At 44.6% G+C, this 18,794-nt stretch overlaps 1 protein-coding gene across 2 annotated transcripts; it reads right to left on the minus strand.

Annotated features, from left to right (window-relative positions):
• Positions 1-3,748: 3,748 nt before the first annotated feature.
• LOC128119002 (neuronal acetylcholine receptor subunit alpha-6-like) lies at positions 3,749-18,202 on the minus strand. 2 transcript variants are annotated; one of them, XM_052751940.1, is made up of 7 exons: positions 18,183-18,202; positions 17,032-17,148; positions 15,114-15,253; positions 8,595-8,639; positions 7,556-7,665; positions 6,474-7,452; positions 3,749-5,086 (listed from the first exon to the last, which is right to left on the minus strand). In XM_052751940.1, the coding sequence occupies exons 1-7, from the start codon at positions 18,184-18,186 to the stop codon at positions 4,955-4,957; spliced, it is 1,527 nt and encodes a 508-aa protein (XP_052607900.1). In that variant the 5' UTR covers positions 18,187-18,202; the 3' UTR covers positions 3,749-4,954. The 2 variants fall into 2 exon arrangements, with proteins under 2 accessions (XP_052607900.1, XP_052607901.1); XM_052751941.1 differs by lacking the exon at positions 18,183-18,202 and adding an exon at positions 18,027-18,156.
• Between the last annotated feature and the right edge of the window lie 592 nt (positions 18,203-18,794).

The raw sequence follows: 18,794 nt of genomic DNA on the forward strand, positions 1-18,794 counted from the left end.
GGCAGGGACAGCCCTCCTGCTCTCATGACCTCAGGGATAGCTCTCCCACCTACCACAGGCAGTGAGAGGTGGTGTGGGGGGGAGAGGACATCTCTCTCTTGCCCAAACTACTGCATGGCAGATGAGGGGCAGGGCCAGGTCTCCCCTGCTCACATTCTCATGGCTGGCTCACTCTTACCCCAGTCAACAGGGTCAGCTCTTCTGTGCACCCTGGCAAGTGAGGTGCAGGGCCTGCTCTCCCAAGTGCTGCATCTGGTGAGGAGCAGGGCCAGCTCTTCCTCTTCTGCTCTCTTATTATTTCTTATATGAGGACATTTCCTAAACAATATTGCCATATTTAACAAAATAATTTTTAATTTTAATTGTGGTTTTCCTGCCTCAGAAGTACTTTAGCTCTGTAGTTAGCTTTTCTAAATTAGGACCTGGTGCAGGGTTGTGTTGTTGTGCCTCCTAAGTCAATTTCAGTCTTCAGCAATGGTTTCTTGGGAGGACTAACTCTGCTATCACTGAGCATGTCCCACCTTTTCATTTCTCAGTCTTTTTGTTTCAGATGTCATCTGGCTTGTTTCTTTGCCCCTTGAGTTTCCTGTAGTCTAACATGACAACAGAAATCCTAACTACTTCTGATTTCACATCATCGGCAGGAATCCATCATAGATGGTAATGTGAAGATCACTTTGCACCCTATGAGCACTCATACTCTTTGGCTGCCATATCATTATTGTTATGATTAATTACTGAACTCAGATGGTGACAGTTTGATATCATCTCTGTGTCCAGCAGTAAGCTGGGTAGCACAGCCTGTGGCTACAGTACACAGTCAATTAATATAATAGCCACGGTTTTGGACCTTGTAAAGATAGCATCTAACTAGACACATGGATCACTGTAATTTCCAGAGAATAATGTTTCAATGCAATGCTAAGATGGACCTTTTGATTGTCTCAGAGTTCTGTCTCTAAAACAGTGTTTTGTATTAAAATGGGTTCACTTAATTATGTTGACAGCTACTTCTCTTTAACCTGGCATGAATTCCTTCCTCAGTATATTTTCTGTTTAGTATGCAAAAAAAGACCAGTGAAAATAAAAGTGGAATTATATCTTTGGCTCATGGTTATGATCTTGTCTTTGAACAACCATCCAAAAGCAGCTGATGCGGATCATTAAGACTCTGGGCAGGGCTGTCCACTGTAGGAAATCAGTTCTGTCCACTTCAGAGTCAGACATACCCACCAGAGCACTTGAAGATGGCCTCTGCCCTGGGCAGTAATGAAGATTATGATATCTGAAAGTATCCAGAAGAATGTGAAACAGTGTGATGCTCAACTCATGTAAACTAGAAACAGCCCCATGAGGAAATCCTGCATTGTGGTTTGAATATGAAATGGCTCCCTAGGTCATGTGTTTGAACACATGGTTCCCAGCTAATGTGGGTCTTGAGGTGTGATCTAGCTGGAAGAAGTGAATCTCTAAGGGTGGGGCTTGAGGTTTCACATCCAGCACTACTTCCTGGTCTCCCAGCTTCCTAATCATGGAGGTAACACGGCCAGCTGCTTCACACATCTGCCACGATGCCTCCTCTGTCATGATAGAACACAGCCGCTCAACTGAAGGCAAAAACAAACCTTTCATTCATGAAGTTGATTCTTGTCAAATATACCATCACAGTAGTCAAAGAAGTAACTAATACAGGTTATAGTCAGTCTGACTTACAGATGAAAATATTCTTCAGCTTTTAAATAACCCTCAGGGGTCACAAAAAATTAGGCAAGGATCTCTCTGCTTCACCCCAACAGTTCAGATGCTCCTGCTGCAGTATGTGAGGGAGTGTCTGCTCATCCTTCTAACACTATGCCCCTAATAAAGACCCTCAAGAGAGTCTTGGTTTCTCGTAGGGGTATCTGTCATATGGTTGTTCTGGCAAGGAAAGTTCTGCACCAACCTGTTTCCCAGAGTACAGGAGCTTAGTGTCCCCAGTTCTCAAGGGATAATGATGACATCCCTACTCATTGGGACAGGTACAATGGCCTTTTAAACATTTCTATAGATTTACTTTTATTATTTTTATTTAAGTAATGTGTGCATGTGTGAGAGAGAGTGTGTGTATGAATGTATGTCACATGTGTGCATGCCTGTGCAGGGCAGAAAAGGACATCAGATCCCCTGGAGATGTAGCTATGTGTGAGCTACCTGGTGTGAGTGCTGGGAACTGAACTCTGGTCTTCTGGCAGAACAGTAACTCTTAACTCCTGAGCCATCATCTCTCCAGCCCCCACTTTAGACATTTCTAAACACCAACTGGAAAGTGTGTGTGTGTGTGTGTGTGTGTGTGTGTGTGTGTTGTGTATTGTGTGTGCATGTGTGTGCGCATGCCTGTTTATGATCTCTGGGGAAGCATAACTGGATTCTTAACTTGTTCAGACTGGCATAACAAAACTCAGTGAGCTATGGAGGTGACTCAGCAGTTAAAGGGTTTACTCTATAAACAGGAGGACTGGAGTTTGGATTCCTGGAACACAGGTAGATGTCAGGTGGGTATGGCAGCTTGCCTGTAAGTCCAGCCTTAGAAAGCAGACATGGACCATCCTTGGAACCAGTTGGCAATAGACTAGTCATATCAGTGAGCTTTGGATTCGACTGGGAGGTCCTGACTCAATGAATAAGGTGGATAGTGATCAAGGAATATTCTAAAAATTAAAAACCTTAAGTATGTATTTAACAATTTATTTCATGCTCCTTTACAGATTTTCAGTTCATGCTTTCTCTTGCTCTTCAGAAAAAAATGTTGTGCCCCCTGCTTCCAAAAACAAACAAACAAACAAACACCATGATATACTTCTTTTAGGTGTGTTATTTTGTTTAGTTTAGAATCTTTTGATAATTGCTAGGTAATTTCTAGGAAGCTGGGCCAGAAAGCCTGACATATTCTCAAGTACTAAGGCACACTCAAGCATGAAGACATTCAGATGGGTTTCCTCTGGGCCCTGCCTGAGGTCATTCTTACTCTCCATTCTTACAATGCAATTCACAAAATATGTATGCTAACACTGGATGGAGAATTTGTTTGCACGGCATGTAAGGAACTTCTACAGCATAACAAAACAAATGTTCTAATTAAGAAAACCAGCAACAACAACAAACAAACAAAACAACCCCAGAAGCCACATGGTTGACCACCCAGATCTGAAGGAGAATGGAGGCACCACCCAAGGCATCTCCTTGGTGTAGCTAGACCATGATTATAGCACAGGCCAAGGTGGCCCCCAACCTGCGGAGGATTTTTGGAAAGGCCCGTGGCTTACTCAGCATCCCTGAAGATCTCAGAGATCGCTTTTTTTTTTTTTTTTAATATTTTCCAATATGAGCCAGAGCACATCAAATCACCCATCACGGAGCCTCTGTCCAGTGAGAGGTATGGCTGCCTCTGCAGCCTTATCCTGACCAGGTGTCCATATCTCAAGGATGACAGACAGTTCATCATCCAGGCCCTGCCAAAGCTTGATGATATTGTTTCGAGACAATAGAATCAGAAGGTAAAGTTGAATCATGAAATTACCTATGCACACGAACAAGGACTTACTGGGAGAGAAAAGGTGGAACTGGAAACATCTCCTTTACTAGACTCCATGGGCTTCTAAGATACACCTGCAAGTTATAACAGTCATGTAAACAAGTAACTGGAGTGGAACACTACACAATTCCCAATGTTCACCCACTCGGAAAAGTAATCACTCCAAATGGCAGAAGATTAAAATTTCTTGAAGATTTTATTGGTCTCCATGCAGTGAGTATGTGAAGGGTTCATGGGAAAAGACTAGACAGGTGCCTATCTGAAGCACAAGAGTGGTTTTAGGTTTTTCCCAACTAGGTTCTTTCATTTGAGTTGCCCTAGCGGTCTTCTCCACTACCTGATCCTGTGGGTCTTTCTTGTATGACTTTTCTAAAAGACTGTAACTTTACAAGGGAAAGAATCTACTCAAGTTACCCTTGTAGCACCTAGCACAGTACTGGGTACCAGCCAAGTGTTCTGCCGGAACAATACTGCTGTGGTTTAGATCACCCCCAAGGACATGCATTAAAGACTTAGTCCTCTGCACTGCTGGGAGGTAGTGGAGCTTCTGGGACATGAGGCCCTGCAGGAAAAAGTTAAGTTATTGGGGTGTGCCTTTGAAGGGAATATTGGCATCCTGGATTTTTTCTCTCTTTTTGCTTTCTTGGTAGCTGTCATGAAGTAGACAGCTGCCCTCTACTAGGCAAGTCAGTCATGATGATTTGCCTCCCCAAAGGTCCAGAGGCAGTGGGGCCTAGTGATCATGGACTAAATCCTCTGAAACCACGAATTCATATCAACTTCCTCCGTTCACACTGATTATCTCAGGTGACTTCTCACACAGAAAGCCAATAGTACAACGAATTGAAAGTCTGCTAAGAGAGACACCGTCTGTTTTCTTCTTTAACCACGCATGTGTTGGAGAATGGTGTGAGCTCCATCACAGAGACACACACAAGAAAGTAGGGTACAGTAGCAGACAGGTGTTGCAAATGGCAGCAGTGTTGCTGAGTTTCTCTCTGGTCTTACACATCATTGCAACCACCAACAGGAGCTTCAGATACAAGAGAATCCCTTTTCAGTGTGGGCTGGTGCTAGCTGTGGGGCCCGGCTCTGTGAGGGACCATTCATGTTCCTGGAAACAAAGAATGCCTAGCATGGAGAAACTGAGTCAGTGCTTCTGGCCCAGGAGCACTGCCAGCTCTGGGCACCAAGATGGTAAACCACTCTAATGGACACCCAGCACAATGAAGACATACATTCAGGCTCCTAAGGTTGTAATATTGTTCCCCTTTCCCTTCTGGTCAGGGTTTAGGAGACTGGGTACTTGGCCTTTTCTTGTGGTAAGTAGTTCAGAACAGACACAACATCTAAAAGATTCAGAAGCAAAAAGGAAAATACAGATTAAGACTTTCCGGTGTTCCCAAGCAGTGGCTGTAGAAATAGCCCCACGGTTCCAAACACACAGACGATTATAAACACCCAGAGGAAGACCCTGTCCACCACCATGGCCATGTATTTCCAGTCATCTTCTACCTGAAATACGAACAAAAGATCAAGGCTAGCTTTAAAAAAACCAAGACCATAGGAAAACATGCTTCGTCTTATGAATAGTGTTTTCTTTTTTTCTTCAAAGCAACTTTCTTCAGTACATTCAAAATCAATTATTGATATTATGTTTGCCTGCCCATGTCTCCTATAGGGTGCTCATTGTCTAAGGATGGTGGATGGATATACACCATGGGTGGCCCATAGAGCTGGCTATGAATGGTGCCGAAGACTTTTATGATCCCTTTCCTGTGACAAAGGTCCTTTTCTAGGGACAATTCCTAAAAATATCTGCTTGAGATTCCAACTCTTGTCACGTGTGCACAAGGAGAACCTGGCCCTTTGGGGACCTGAGTTTGAAGCTGTGAGAGAACAGGCTGGAGGATGTGGGGTGTGACTGAGGACCCCCTACACAGAAAGAAGCAGCTTCCAGGCCTCAAAGTGATGCTCACAGGGAGAGCTTTCACATATCTGGAATCTTTCCAGTTCTAAACTTCTAACCTTCTGCTATGGTCCCTGTGGGTTGTGTGTTAGGGGACCTGCATGGCATGATAAGTCAACAATAACTATATCTCCTACATACAAAAAGATGCAAGCCTGGAGGAGAGCTCATTGGCTATTCCTGTCCTGTGACATGTGTTATGACTGGCATTCTCATTGTCTTCCAGGGCATCAACAGGGAGTCTTAGGGGTCTTGACATCCTTTCACTAGGAGTTACAGATGCCGGGAGCTATAGTACAAAACAACTCCAGATACTCGGCAAGAGCTTTTGGAAGCCTCAGCTAGTCAAGTGTTGGCATGGAGAGCAGGCATGTTATCTTTGAGTTCTTGTTTTGGGGAAGGGGGACCCAAGTTACTGGCATGAGAGTGTGGGAGACAGGAACAGAATGTGCGCATGCTGGGCACATCTCCTAGATGCCTTTGATTCGAGTCTATGTCTATCTCTAGTGGAGGAAGTGGAGCCAGAGCTGCTGAATGCTAAGGAGCTCACATCCTTCATCATTGCAACTACAGGCAGCACCACAGCCAGTTCTGCTTCCCCTTGGGGAGTCTCCCTCCTCACCCTCTCTTTGCTACTGTGTGCTGTGTTGGGGCTTGTTCCATGAATCAAGCTTGTCCTGCATGTGTAGCGTAGCTGGATTTTATTGTAAGTAAATGCAGATTGGAGATGTGTTGTATGTAGGGCTACATATCATCTCACTGTAGCTACCTGAACTCTAACCCAGGTTCCCCAATGCTGCATGATAGTAGAGCTGGTCTTAAATGATTCTGTCTGATTGTACCACAAACATAACTCCCATTGATGCTCTGACTAGTCTCTAAAGTGCCTAGAGGCCTGCTACAACTGGCTGGAGAAAAGGGATATATGTTTACCTCCTTTGTTTCATTGTGGCTCTTCATGTTTTCTGCTATGAATTGAACACTATCGATCACATCTTCCACATCTGGTGAGTGCTCTGAATTCTCTGTCACCCACTGTGCAGGCTGCGGACTCAATCTTCTCTTGCCAGGAGCCATCTCACTTGATTTTTGACAGTGACAGCATTCCCTCAGAAGTTTGGGCTCTCTTCGATGAGCAAACTTGACCTTGGCAGGTCTCTTGGGAAGGCTTTTGCGGTCTTTAACATCATCTGCCTCCTTGGTCTTGTCCAGAGGCCTCCTCATCATCAGAATTGAGGGGAAAACCTGAAGGAAAACGGTCTTCACCCACTTGGGCATGGTATGTGTTGCTGGTGTACGGTAGTGTATGTTCAGCACAAACACAGTCACCACAATGGACAGGGTGACAAAGATCATGGTGAACAGTAGATACTCACCCACCAGTGGGATCACAAGAGATGTGGATGGGATGGTCTCAGTAATCACCAGCAAAAAGACGGTCAGAGAGAGCAGAACTGAGATGCAGAGAGTTACCTTCTCGCCACAGTCAGAAGGAAGGTAGAAGACCAACACAGTGAGGAAGGAGATGAAGAGACAGGGGATGATGAGGTTAATGGTGTAAAACATGGGCAGCCTCCTGATATAGAAAGAGTAGGTGATGTCTGTGTAAATCTCCTCACAACAGTTGTACTTGATGTCATGCTTGTAGCCAGAGGCATCGACAATTTCCCACTCACTGTTTTCCCAAAAATCGTTCATGTCCACTTTAGAGCCAATGATCAGAAGGTCAATTTCAGCCTTGTCGTAAGTCCAGGAGCCAAATTTCAGGGAACAGTTTTGATGATCAAAAGGGAAGAAGGTGATGTCCATAGGACAAGAACTCTTGAAGATGGCTGGTGGGGTCCAGGTTATCATGCCATCATTCTTCAGAAGAGCTTTGGTTCTGCCTTCGACTTGGAAGTCGCCAACAGCGCTGCAAGAAAAACCACACACTGTCAGCAACACGGTCCCTGTGCTGTGTGCCACACGGGCCAAAGATTTTGAACATTGCCGTGAATCTGTCTAGACACACGTACTTGTTATATAGAACAATGTCTGGCTTCCAGATCTTGTCTGCTGGAACACGGAGTGTCTCAATGCCATCATACTCCGTGGGATCCCAGCGCAATCTGTAGTCTTTCCAGATCTAAAAGAAAAGAAATAAAGATCCATTTCTGGTGGTGGCAGTAGTCTTGCTTTGTTTTGAACTTTTGTTAAATTTGTTCTTTAACAAGTTAATACATGTGCATTGGGGGTCCTGATTACTGTTACCTTCTGCCCTCTCTGAACCTCAATCCCAACCCCTTTCGCCTTTTACCCCCTTCCTCCCTACAAGCCCCTTTCACTTTAAAATGGGTAAAAATCCTTTTTGAAAAATGCCATCATAACTTTTCCCAAATGTTTATGTTGGTTCAATAATTTCGTTGATTAAAAAATAAGATACTTTGAAGAATACACTGATTCCCATTCAAAGCAGGGAATTATAACCATGGGCACAGGAAGATAAATAGCTGGGCAGATTTTGGCAAACCTATAACAAGCTAACTGGCCAAGATCAAGGTTTCATATTGTGTTTTATGGACTACTCCAGTGGTTCAAAACTGGAGTAGTAACTTGTTTCTTATGATAAAAACATAATTTGTATGCGTGAGTATGAGTCTATTGCACTGTGTAAACTATTTAGACTTTTCAGAGCAGAGACACTATAACTTGTAAAAACCAGCTATCGATTATGTAATATGTTCTCTAGACCTCAACCGCTGACCTCCTGGAGCTATCAAAGAGGAAAGTAAGCATTGGACTTGGGACCCCAGTAACTGATAAGAAGAGACCTGAGAGCAGAAGGTGGAAAGGTCAGAGGATGCTGTGTCAAAGACATTAGGCTCTGCCCATGCGCTGCCTGAGTTAAGTTAGCTGCAACCAGAGCAGAGCCCGAGGATTAGGAGATGCAAGGTGGAGGATATTCTATATCTATCATAGGTTGGGTAGGGAAAGAGGCAGTGTAGGTGGGTTTATCACTGAGTGGACACATGTGGCCACAGTTCAAAGGGAGAGAGACACATGAGAGACACATACGTGACGCAGCCACAGATTGGTTTCCATGATCTGGTTGACTTCATCCTGGAAGGGGAGAAATCGTATTTTCAGCCTACTGTGTACTTGCTAATACAAGTCTTCATGCAAGAATCATAGCTAAAAACTGACCAATCAAGCTAGTTGTGCTAATGAAGGCAAGCATGAAGCCTGAGAGAACTCCAACAGAAATACAGTATTTTTACACTTGTCCCTGCTCTGTTGACTTAGAAATGACATATAGCTTTACAATGTTGCTCGAAGCTCATTTGAATTTCATCTCCTTTGTGAATCTTTTCTCATCACCTCAGCCTGTAAAGCCTCCTGGATGCATGAAAGAAGACAGAGAAGGGCAGAGGTTTAGGGACAATGGAGGGGAAGGACTGTGGGTGGTGACAGGTGCTCACTGTTCCTACACATGCCCCATGTCCTTTCCTCAAAGAGGCCTGGAACTCCCTGTGTGCATCTGCCATGGGATCCACATGGAAACAAGAGCTTCAGCTCACTAGCAAGGTCGCCAGCTGGACCTGGCTGTCCATTCCCTATGCGCTCTCTTCCCTAGCCCAAGTGCCCTTCAGCTACAAAGGACGCTCACACTTACTGAGTGGCCACTTTCTGCTCAGTCACAGAGTGGACAAAGCTCCTGCCTTCATGTGGTCTTAGATATTGGTTGGGAAGACACAAGACTAATAACATATGTACATGCATACATAAAATACAATGTCATATATATCAAGGAGAGGTAGAGTGGCTCATGTGTGCATCCACATCTGTTTGATATAAGCCAAAGAAGGCTTCTTGGAGGAGGTACTGTCCAAGCAGCCCCTTAAGCGACATAAGAAGAGTCAGAGCAGGTAATATGCAGGCATTCCCTGTCACCATCTTCAGTAAAGATGATTCTTAAGTGGCCATTTATCCTCATCAGGAAAGCTACCAGAGACACACCTAGATGACACGTAGGTCACAGCACAATAGCTTGAGTCCTGATGGTAGGTTCTTAGCAATCAGCAGGAGATTCCAATATCTTGCTTCCCAAGATATCTGAGGCCCTTGTAGCATTAAGGAATCCAGCTTTGTTGAGGTTTCTATGACAGTAGCTCTCCCCACTCCCCTGAGTCGCTCGCTGGGCTCCACTCCTTCACCCCATGGTTACTACCACCCACCCTGGAGAGGTCCAAAGAGAGACTATGCCAAGCTTCTCCCCATCAGTGGGTCATATGGAGCCATCACAGGCCCTGAGCTTTGTAAAGGTTAACAAGAAGAATGGAGCCTTCAGTTTCACAGTTACACTTCTTGATCAGGGTCTTCTGGTACTGAGTCACCTTGAATCTGTCAGGTCTAGCAGAAGCTTTGCCAGTATATGCACAAGCTGTTGGTCAAAACCAGATGAGCTCTGCTGCCTCAGTTTCATGAGATCTTAGAGGTGACTGGCCTACACCCCACACATTCTCCAAAACCTGATGTATCTCTGACTAATTCACCGTGTTTAGGGAGTTGACACTCATTAGCAATACCGTTCTCAACAGGCCTGCTCCCCCTGGCACACTTCTGTGGGTTGGATAAACTCCACGCGGTGTATATCCATGAGGTATCCATACCCTTGGAAGTGTTAGAAAACTACATGGATCAGGATGCGTTCTAGCAAATCATAGAGTCCATACAACTCCAGACCACTGTAATGGACACTGTGCTCAGTGAGCCCCGCCAGGGGAGGAGGCCAGAGATGGACAGAACCACACCATGTTCTTGGAACCATCAGCCTATACCTCTTCACTGGGGAAGTATTTGACTCCCAGATGTACCACTTTGAATCATGATTTCAAATGCACTAGTTTCTGGAAAAGCTGCAATAAACTGGGAGATGTGGCTTAGAAAGCCCATGCAACCTATATTCTACAGTGGCTTAGGTTTGCCATTTCTGCCACATCTGGCAATGTTGCACAGGGACTTTGTCTTACATGAGGAAAGAGAGCATGCTCCTACATCTTTCCTGCACAGAAAGATCATGTATTCACAAGATTCACAGGCCGAGACTGTCTCACAGGACCGCAAATACTTTTGTGCATGGCTCTCTGAGATGGAAGACCCATCTGGAGACTTAGACAGCAGCAGGGGCCTGAAAGCCCTTCCAGAAGGTAATGAAGCTTCTCAATCACACTCCATAATGCACACATCAGATACCTGTAGCTTTTCGAGGGTCTGTCATAGAAGTCACCCTGACTTTGCCAGTGTCTGATAGGTTCTCCATCTCTTCAGTTTCTCTAACTGCAAAAGAGATCTGAGGAAAAGAAGCTTGTTTTGTTTGTTTCTCTGTTTGTTTGGAGGTGGAGCCTTGGTATGTAGCCTACACAGGCCTTGCGCTCTCATTGACTCCAATGTCAGGGTTCATCTGACAAAACTGTCACGTGACCCAGAGAGTCTGGACATTTATCTCAGAGATATGAAAGTATATATTTATGCAAAATGCTGCACACCAGTGTTCATAGAGCAAAACCTGGATTCAGCCTATATGTTCCTCAACATCTAAGCAAATTGTGGACCATGAATGACCATGAACCATGAGCCAGCAACAGGAAGGAACACATACTGATGTAGTCAACACACAGAGGAGAAGCCTAAGAATGATGTTGAGTGAAAGGTCAGCTCTGCAAGCGCACATATTCTATGACTGATTTTGTATTAATATTTTATTTATTTATTGTTTGAGACAGGGTCTTATTGAAATTGATATTGTTAGAAAATGTTATATATATTTTTCTAATTGTACCGTTCATCTAACAATGTAATGCAATTTTCTGATCCTTGAATGTTATTACCAACTATTAGGATATAAAGAAATGAAAGTTAGTAGTTAGATATTATAATAGAACTTGTAGTTATATTAGGTATGTTTTCAAGATTGAGTAGATATATTTTAGATAGACAGGTTATCTTCAAACCCTTCAGAGATCTACAGAATATGGCATTTAAAATGTTTTAATAACTTAGAAAATTTTTCTTTTTTGTTATGACTATGAGACATGTCGGCTCCTGGCAGTACCAATCTACTTCAGAGAAAATATGGGCATTGAAGAAACTGCATATGGAGTTAACTTTCATTGTGGCAAAAGTTAGCCACTGGACAACAAAGTATCCTCGAATCAACAGGACAAAATGGACAGACAGGACATAAAACAAAGGATTACTGATTCTTGCCAAAACAAGTGTGGTTATGGCTTTATCAAAAGGCATCTTCAGAGGCCAGGACAATATGGCACCATCCCTGAAGTGGCCTTCGCAATTCGAAAAAGGTACAGTGCCCTTTTCTTCGAAGGCAGCTGAACAGGCAGTGGGCCGATGGCCTCTGATGTGCAATGGAACAGCAGCTGAAACAGTTATTCTTGAAGAGTAACTAAGCTCACGCCTCTCAATAGTAGACTGGCATTTGATAGAGGGATATGGAGAAGAATGGGATGCTGAGATGAAGCCATATATACACAGCCAAGAAGAATGGACAGCTGAATTAAAAAACCATCAACAATTTCCAGAATTTAAAATCCTGAATCATGACATGACACTAGTGGAATTCAGGTGTTTCTGGTACATGGACTACTCTCACTCAATGTGAGGTTGAACTGTTGACCTTGTGTACATCCTACTTCACAAATGAGTCTGTCAGATATGCTAAGCCTATAGGCTGAAGATGATGCCCCAGCACTTCGGAGAAACCTCAGGTGACTGTCCAGACAGCTGTCTGTTTCTGTCAACTCACAAATTTTTTGGAAGTTGCTTATGTGCACTTCCTGTTTTTATTTTTGTTAGCTAATATTATTTCCTTCTTGGGTCTCTGAGGGAGTTGAAGATTAGTTAGTTATAGTTGAAGTTTAGTTAGTTATAGTTGAAGATTAATTAGGATACATTTTGGACTTACCAAAATAGGATAGATAATGAAATTATTTTCTCTGAATTTGTCAAATACAAATGGACTAGACATTGTTTATGTATTTATTATTGTATATATTGTATATAGTTATTGTCCTTTTGTATATAGTTTTTCTTATATTAGTTATAAGCTTTTTCTTTTTATTAAAATAGAAAAGGGGAAATATGGTGATATTTTATTTGTATTAAAATATTATTTGTATGTTAATAAATAAAGTTGCCTGGGGGTCAGAGCTATTAGCAAGCCATAGGAAAGCAGGGCAGTGGTAGTGTACGCTTGTAATTCCAGCACTTGGTAGGCAGAGCTGGGTAAGTCTCTGTGTGTTCAGGGATACAGCCATTATTGGATACACATGCCTTTAATCTTAATACCAATCATGGAAAACCTGGAGGCCTATACAGACAGGCTGTGAGGAGGCGGTCATGTGGTTGGGTTTACAACCAATGAGAAGGCAGGACAGGAACTCTATATAAAGACTTTAACACAGGGGTAGCTCTGGTTCGGAGAGGTAGGACCACCGCAGGAGGAAGGGTAAGGTTTTAGCTCTTAGCTCTGACCTCTTGGCTTTCTTCTTTGCATTGGTTCTGTGTTTATTATTTAATAAGAAGGTTGGATACATCTACAGGGTCTTATATATTTTGAGCTAGCTCCAGACTCTCTATGTAGCCACAGATTTTTGTGAATTCCTGATCCCATTGCCTCTACCTTGCAATGGCTGGGATTCCAGGTATGGGCTTCCACATGAAGCCAATACTGCCAATTATAGAAATGAAGGAAAGATGAGGGAGAAACTAAGGAAAGCATCCATGGGATCTTTATTATTTCTCACGACTGAGTTGTAATATATAACAATATAAGTCAATACATTTGCAATTGATAAAAGTTACTTTATAAAGTACCAGCACAGTGGTACAACACACCCGGAATCCTAGCACTTGGGTGGATCAAGCCTTGGAGTCAATGAGAGCTCAAGGCCTGTGTAGGCTACATACCAAGACTCCATCTCCAAACAAACAAAACAAGCTTTATTCCCTCAGATCTCTTTTGCAGTTTGAGAAACTGAAGAGACAGAGAACCTACCAGACAATGGCAAAGTCAGGGTGACTTCTATGACAGACCCTCGAAAAGCTACAGATGTCTGGTGTGTGCCCCTTTGCTCCTCTGTTTCTTCCTACCAGTTCTTGCCAAGGATATGAATATAAAGAGAGGAAATAGAGCAGCTGTCTCAGACCGTGAAGCAACACAAAGAAACAATTGGTGTGCCCAGGATGGCAAAAGAGATAGACGGAATTGTGCCACTGTTGACGAATCTGGCTGTGCTTTCCACATCATGGCTCATGTGAGTGGCGTACCCTGGAGGGGAGCAGTATAAAACTTTAAAATTAAACATAGTGGTCCAGTATTAACACCCTGATGATACCATGTGCTACTCGTCTGGGCTATCAATCTTTATATTTCTGTTACACAAAAAGAAATAAACTCATTTTGTTTAAGCTATCCACAGGCCACATACTCATCATATTAGTGTCCCATGTCAATGTCAAAATCCACATATCAAGGCCACCTGCTGCCATCCTTCCAACCTAAGAAAATTGTCTTTCGAGAGTGCATCATAAGGGGTGTGAAGTAAAGCTGAACAGAGGGGTGGCCCTTCCAGACTGCAGGTGACACTCAGTTTAGCTCTCTTCTTCCAGTAGCCCAGCCCACATGCATCCTACCCAGTGTAAAAGCAAGAAGGGGTCAGAACAGATACAAAATAAGTGGTTTTTAATGGGCCCAGTGGGTCTAACCAGGTAAGAAGAAACATCTGGCATTTGAAACATGAGCCAGAATTTACCAGAATAGGCACATGTCCAATCTAGAGTTAAAGGACCAGGTTGGATCAACACAGTCCACTGAGCAGTGTAGACTGGAGAAGCCTGGTGGTGTCTGCCTATATATTGTAGTTAGGTCTTTCTCTAAGTATACCTAGAGACGGCACCCCCCATGCACCCCCAGGACAGATGTTGTAGGGTAGGAGGACCCCTTCCCTATCCTCGGGCTGGGTTGGAAGGTGACAGGCATCCTCTATGTGTATGATAGCCATCTCTAATGCCCTCTCTGGTGACACTCCAGGCTTCCCTTAATTTCCTAGTCTACCTACTAGTGAAATTGGGGCTGAAGTCCAGGCCTGGAGCTAAGACCCCTGCCGCACTTTGAGAATCATACTCTTCCACTTCCTGTCCTTGGGACAAGAGAAAGATTATTTAGAAAGAGAGAGAGAAAAAAAGGAAAATTAAAAGAGTTCCACTTCTGCTTGCCCTTAAACACGATCCCAGTGAATTTACAGAAGGTTGCAGAGCATGACACGTCATTCAGCTCACTTCAAGGCTCCCTTCCACTTGCCTTCTGGTCTTTATCGTATAATCTGACTCTGAAAGAACTTCTAATCACTCAAAGCCTGAGCAAGGACAGCATTACGCAGGGCCTTGAGGGACCGACCCTTCACATGCAATCTGGTGTTCACTTTTAAGTTGTCTGGTGGAGCTCTGTGCCCATAAGGTGCACGAAGCGCAAGAACACTGCCCTCTGGGACCACCCCTGGAGGCCGAGGCACTCACCACATTGGCCAACTGTGTGATTGCCAATTCAAAGTGCACCGTGACCGGATCAGAAACGTTTTCCACCGGCCGGATGAATCGGTTGTAGTGGGCGAACAGTGTGTGGAAGAGCCGTTCTTCAGACGCGCAGCCTGTACAGCCTGTGTGGCGGATGGAGGAAAGCGTTAGGGAAGTGCTGTGGGAGGGTCTGAGCTCGCTCCTCTCCTGGTCCAAGCCTAGGGTCTCAGTCAGAGTCTCATCACTGTACCATGGAGGCCCCCTCCTAGCTGGACCAGGGCCCCTCAACCCCCCCCCTTTTTTTTTTTTTTTTTGGTTTTTCGAGACAGGGTTTCTCTGTGTAGCTTTGAGCCTTTCCTGGGACTCACTTGGTAGCCCAGGCTGGCCTCGAACTCACAGAGATCCGCCTGGCTCTGCCTCCCGAGTGCTGGGATTAAAGGCGTGCGCCACCATCGCCCGGCCCCCCCCCCCCCTTTTTAACCTTGCTTGCTTTTTTTCTACGTGGAGATGAAACAATTACCTAGGCATCATCTCAGAACCAGTACAATGTCCACAGTGATCCCGAGAAGACTGCCTGTTAAGTCATGGGCACCATAAACGTCATCGTGGGGCCGAAAGTCATGAGGAGGGAAATTTTCTTTTGGTCATTAAACACAACTCACAGCATGACCACCCGAACTAGAGGCTTTGCAGGAATTCTGGAGTCTGTGTGTTTACAACTGGCAAGGCTAGCACCCTCACCAGACATAGTACCTAATCATTGCCTAGGTCCTCAAAAGTCGTGCCCTTAAAAAAATATACCTTGGGATGATGTAGTTTTAGATTTGTGAGAATGCCAAGTTTTTAAAGTAAACTCACTTAAAATCCTTTAAAAGCAAGTGCAAATTGGTTCTCAGTGCCCCTTTTAGCTATTACATTCTGGACAGTAGTGCCACCTGTGTCTCTAACTCCTTAAGGATGCATTAGTTTCTTGCCTCCAATTTGCACAACTCACTCCCCCAACACCCCCACTGAAACACATCCCTACAGTTTGTTTTGTACAATTCATATTTGACGCCACAAAAATTAGGCCATTAATTTCCCCAAAAGGTTTGTACCTCGAAAGAGGGAAAAAGAATGGGCTTGAAAGCCTGAACAGGTGAAACGAACAGAGAATAATTGCCCTGTTCTTCACTGAACGCTGCTCCATGCGTCCATTTGGAAGTGCTGAATGTTGGGACAGCAGCAGGAAAGGAAACTTTTTACCTATCACCTGTCATTCTTGCCAGTGTAATTAACCACAATGAAAACATTTTTTTCCAGAAGCCAGTGAGAAACCTTCCTTGCTACTATGACTATTTCCCTCCTCTAAGACTCTTTCACTGAGCTCTCTATTAACCCCCCCTGAAACCTAGTAGCATGGGGGTAGGGTGAGGGGTAGGGTGGGTGTGATCTGCTCAGCACAGCAGCCATGTCTGAGTCACCTTTTAAAAGGAGCAAGCTCACTCTTAGCACAGACAATGAGACAGGCTTCCCTAATGAGCACAGTTACCGACAGTGAGAGCATTCACAAGCTGAGTAAGAAGTACCAGCTAACAAATAAACCACCCTTTGAAAAATATATTACGTACAACCACAAGTAAATAAGTGGAGCATATTGATAAATGGCTTCAAAAACAGATGACTCTGTGTGCTAATCGGGAAGAGACGTTTTAGTTAGAAAAATGAAAAACGATTTACAGCTTATTTCAATGTTTTCCCCACTCTACTCCCCAAATCACATCTGTTAGGTTAAACCTAACTAATAAAAGTCATCTGGTCATCTGGATCTAGACAAGATGAAAAGGGAGAGTGAACGCGTGGAACTAAAAACATTCTAGGACATAAGAGAGTGAACGCTCGGAACTAAAAACATTCTAGGACATAAGCCCAAGTAACTTACCTTTAAAGGAAGCCAAGAACCCACAAAACCACAGACACAAACCCAAGCGAAGGGATCCCTGGTCCTGGCCTGTCAGCATGATCAAAAGCCCCTGAATTCCGATGTCTGCACCGAGGGCTGGGAAAAACACAGCTGTCAGACAACTGCAAGAATCAGACCCCTCCAGCCGCGGAAGCCCAGGCGATCCACGCGGACCTTCCGCGGAATGAAAACACGGACCATCGCACAGCTGCTCCCAGCATCCCAGGCTGGAGCAGATACAAAGGGCAAAGAAAGCCAAGCCTGCTGCATCAGAAGGGCTGTCCCGTTTCCTGTCACCCTAGATCCCTGTGCAAGAAAGATGAAGCAAAGCAGGGCGAGACGCTAGGCAGACAGGCCCCTTAGAGACCTGCCCTCACCCACTGTTCTTTAGGGCAGTGGTTCTCAACCTTCCTAATGCTGCAACCCTTTAATACAGTGCAGTTCTTCACGTTGTGGGGACCCCCCAGCCATAAAATTATTTTTGCTGCTGCTTCACAACTGTAATTTTGGTATTGTTATGAATTGTAATGCAAATATCTGATATGCAGGATATCTGATGTGTGACCCCTGTGAAAGGGTCGTTTGACCCCAGGGGTCATGACTCATAGGTTGAGAACCGTTGTTTTAGGGGGCTAAGCACATATTTACTTGGCTCCCACTACAGGGGAAAAAAAAATCACACTCAGCCTCAAAGCATTCACTGAATTTGCTGTTTACTTGAGGCTTACTGGAATCTGTCTGAAAGAATCCCAATTCCTGTCTTCGTGGGGACAGTTTGGGGGACACATTTGTGTCTGCTTCAGTTTTTTTTTTTAAATTTTATTTTATTTTATTTTACAATATAATTTAACTCTACATATCAGGCACAGATTCCCTTGTTCTCCCCCCCTCCTGCCCCCCTCCCCTTCCCCCCAGCCCACCCCCCCATTCCCATCTCCTCCAGGGCAAAGCCTCCCCCGAGGATTTAGATCAACCTGGTAGATTCAGTCCAGGCAGGTCCAGTCCCCTCCTCCCAGGCTGAGCCAAGCGTCAGCCCCAGGTTTCAGACAGCCAGCTCATGCACTGAGCACAGGACCCGGTCCCACTGCCTGGATGCCTCCCAAACAGATCAAGCCAATCGACTGTCTCACCCATTCAGAGGCCCTGATCCAGTTGGGGGCCCCTCAGCCATTGGTTCATAGTTCATGTGTTTCCATTCGTTTGGCTATTGGTCCCTGTGCTTTATCCAACCTTGGTCTCAACAATTCTCGCTCATGTAAACCCTCCTCATTCTCACTAATTGGACTCCCTGCTTCAGTTTTCCAATGCCAGCTCTCCAAGTGCCTTGCTCTTCAGAGTGTTGTGACCCCAGATCAGGAGAGAGATCAAATTTCAAAGAATGAGGGCAACAGCTGTGCACCAGATATTTTCCTCATTAATTAGCTGGGGAGAGGGGGTGTTGATTAGGTTTCTGCTATTTCCCCCCTTTTCTTGGTAGCTGTGGTACCAATAGGATTCTGAATAACTGGCCATTTGGTTTAGATGTCAACATGGCTTAAAGAGGAACCAGGGAGTAAACTGTTGTATCTCAAGGAGTTCTCAGGCAGAGTTCAGGACCCCACTTGAGAATGCAGTACAGTTTGCACACTGACAGGGTCCTCCAAGTCCTCTTAGCCTCCCGGCTCCCAGCAACAGAGGGAGAACTCATACGCAGGGCATCCGGCTGGCTCCTTCACATCTTACATGTTATTTCAGTAGTTCGG

The sequence above is a fragment of the Peromyscus californicus genome, unplaced genomic scaffold (genome assembly GCF_007827085.1).
Source record: "Peromyscus californicus insignis strain IS unplaced genomic scaffold, ASM782708v3 Scaffold_23__1_contigs__length_62951481, whole genome shotgun sequence".
Lineage (NCBI taxonomy): Eukaryota > Metazoa > Chordata > Mammalia > Rodentia > Cricetidae > Peromyscus > Peromyscus californicus.

Bases quoted from the DNA above. Each gene is read 5' to 3' on its own strand.
- LOC128119002 (XM_052751940.1), bottom strand. The intron at 8,640-15,113 runs GTGAGTGCCTCG...CTCCCCTTCCAG, and splicing joins TCACACAGTTGGCCAATGTG to GATGAAGTCAACCAGATCAT. The intron at 7,453-7,555 runs GTACGTGTGTCT...TTTTTCTTGCAG, and splicing joins GACATTGTTCTATATAACAA to CGCTGTTGGCGACTTCCAAG.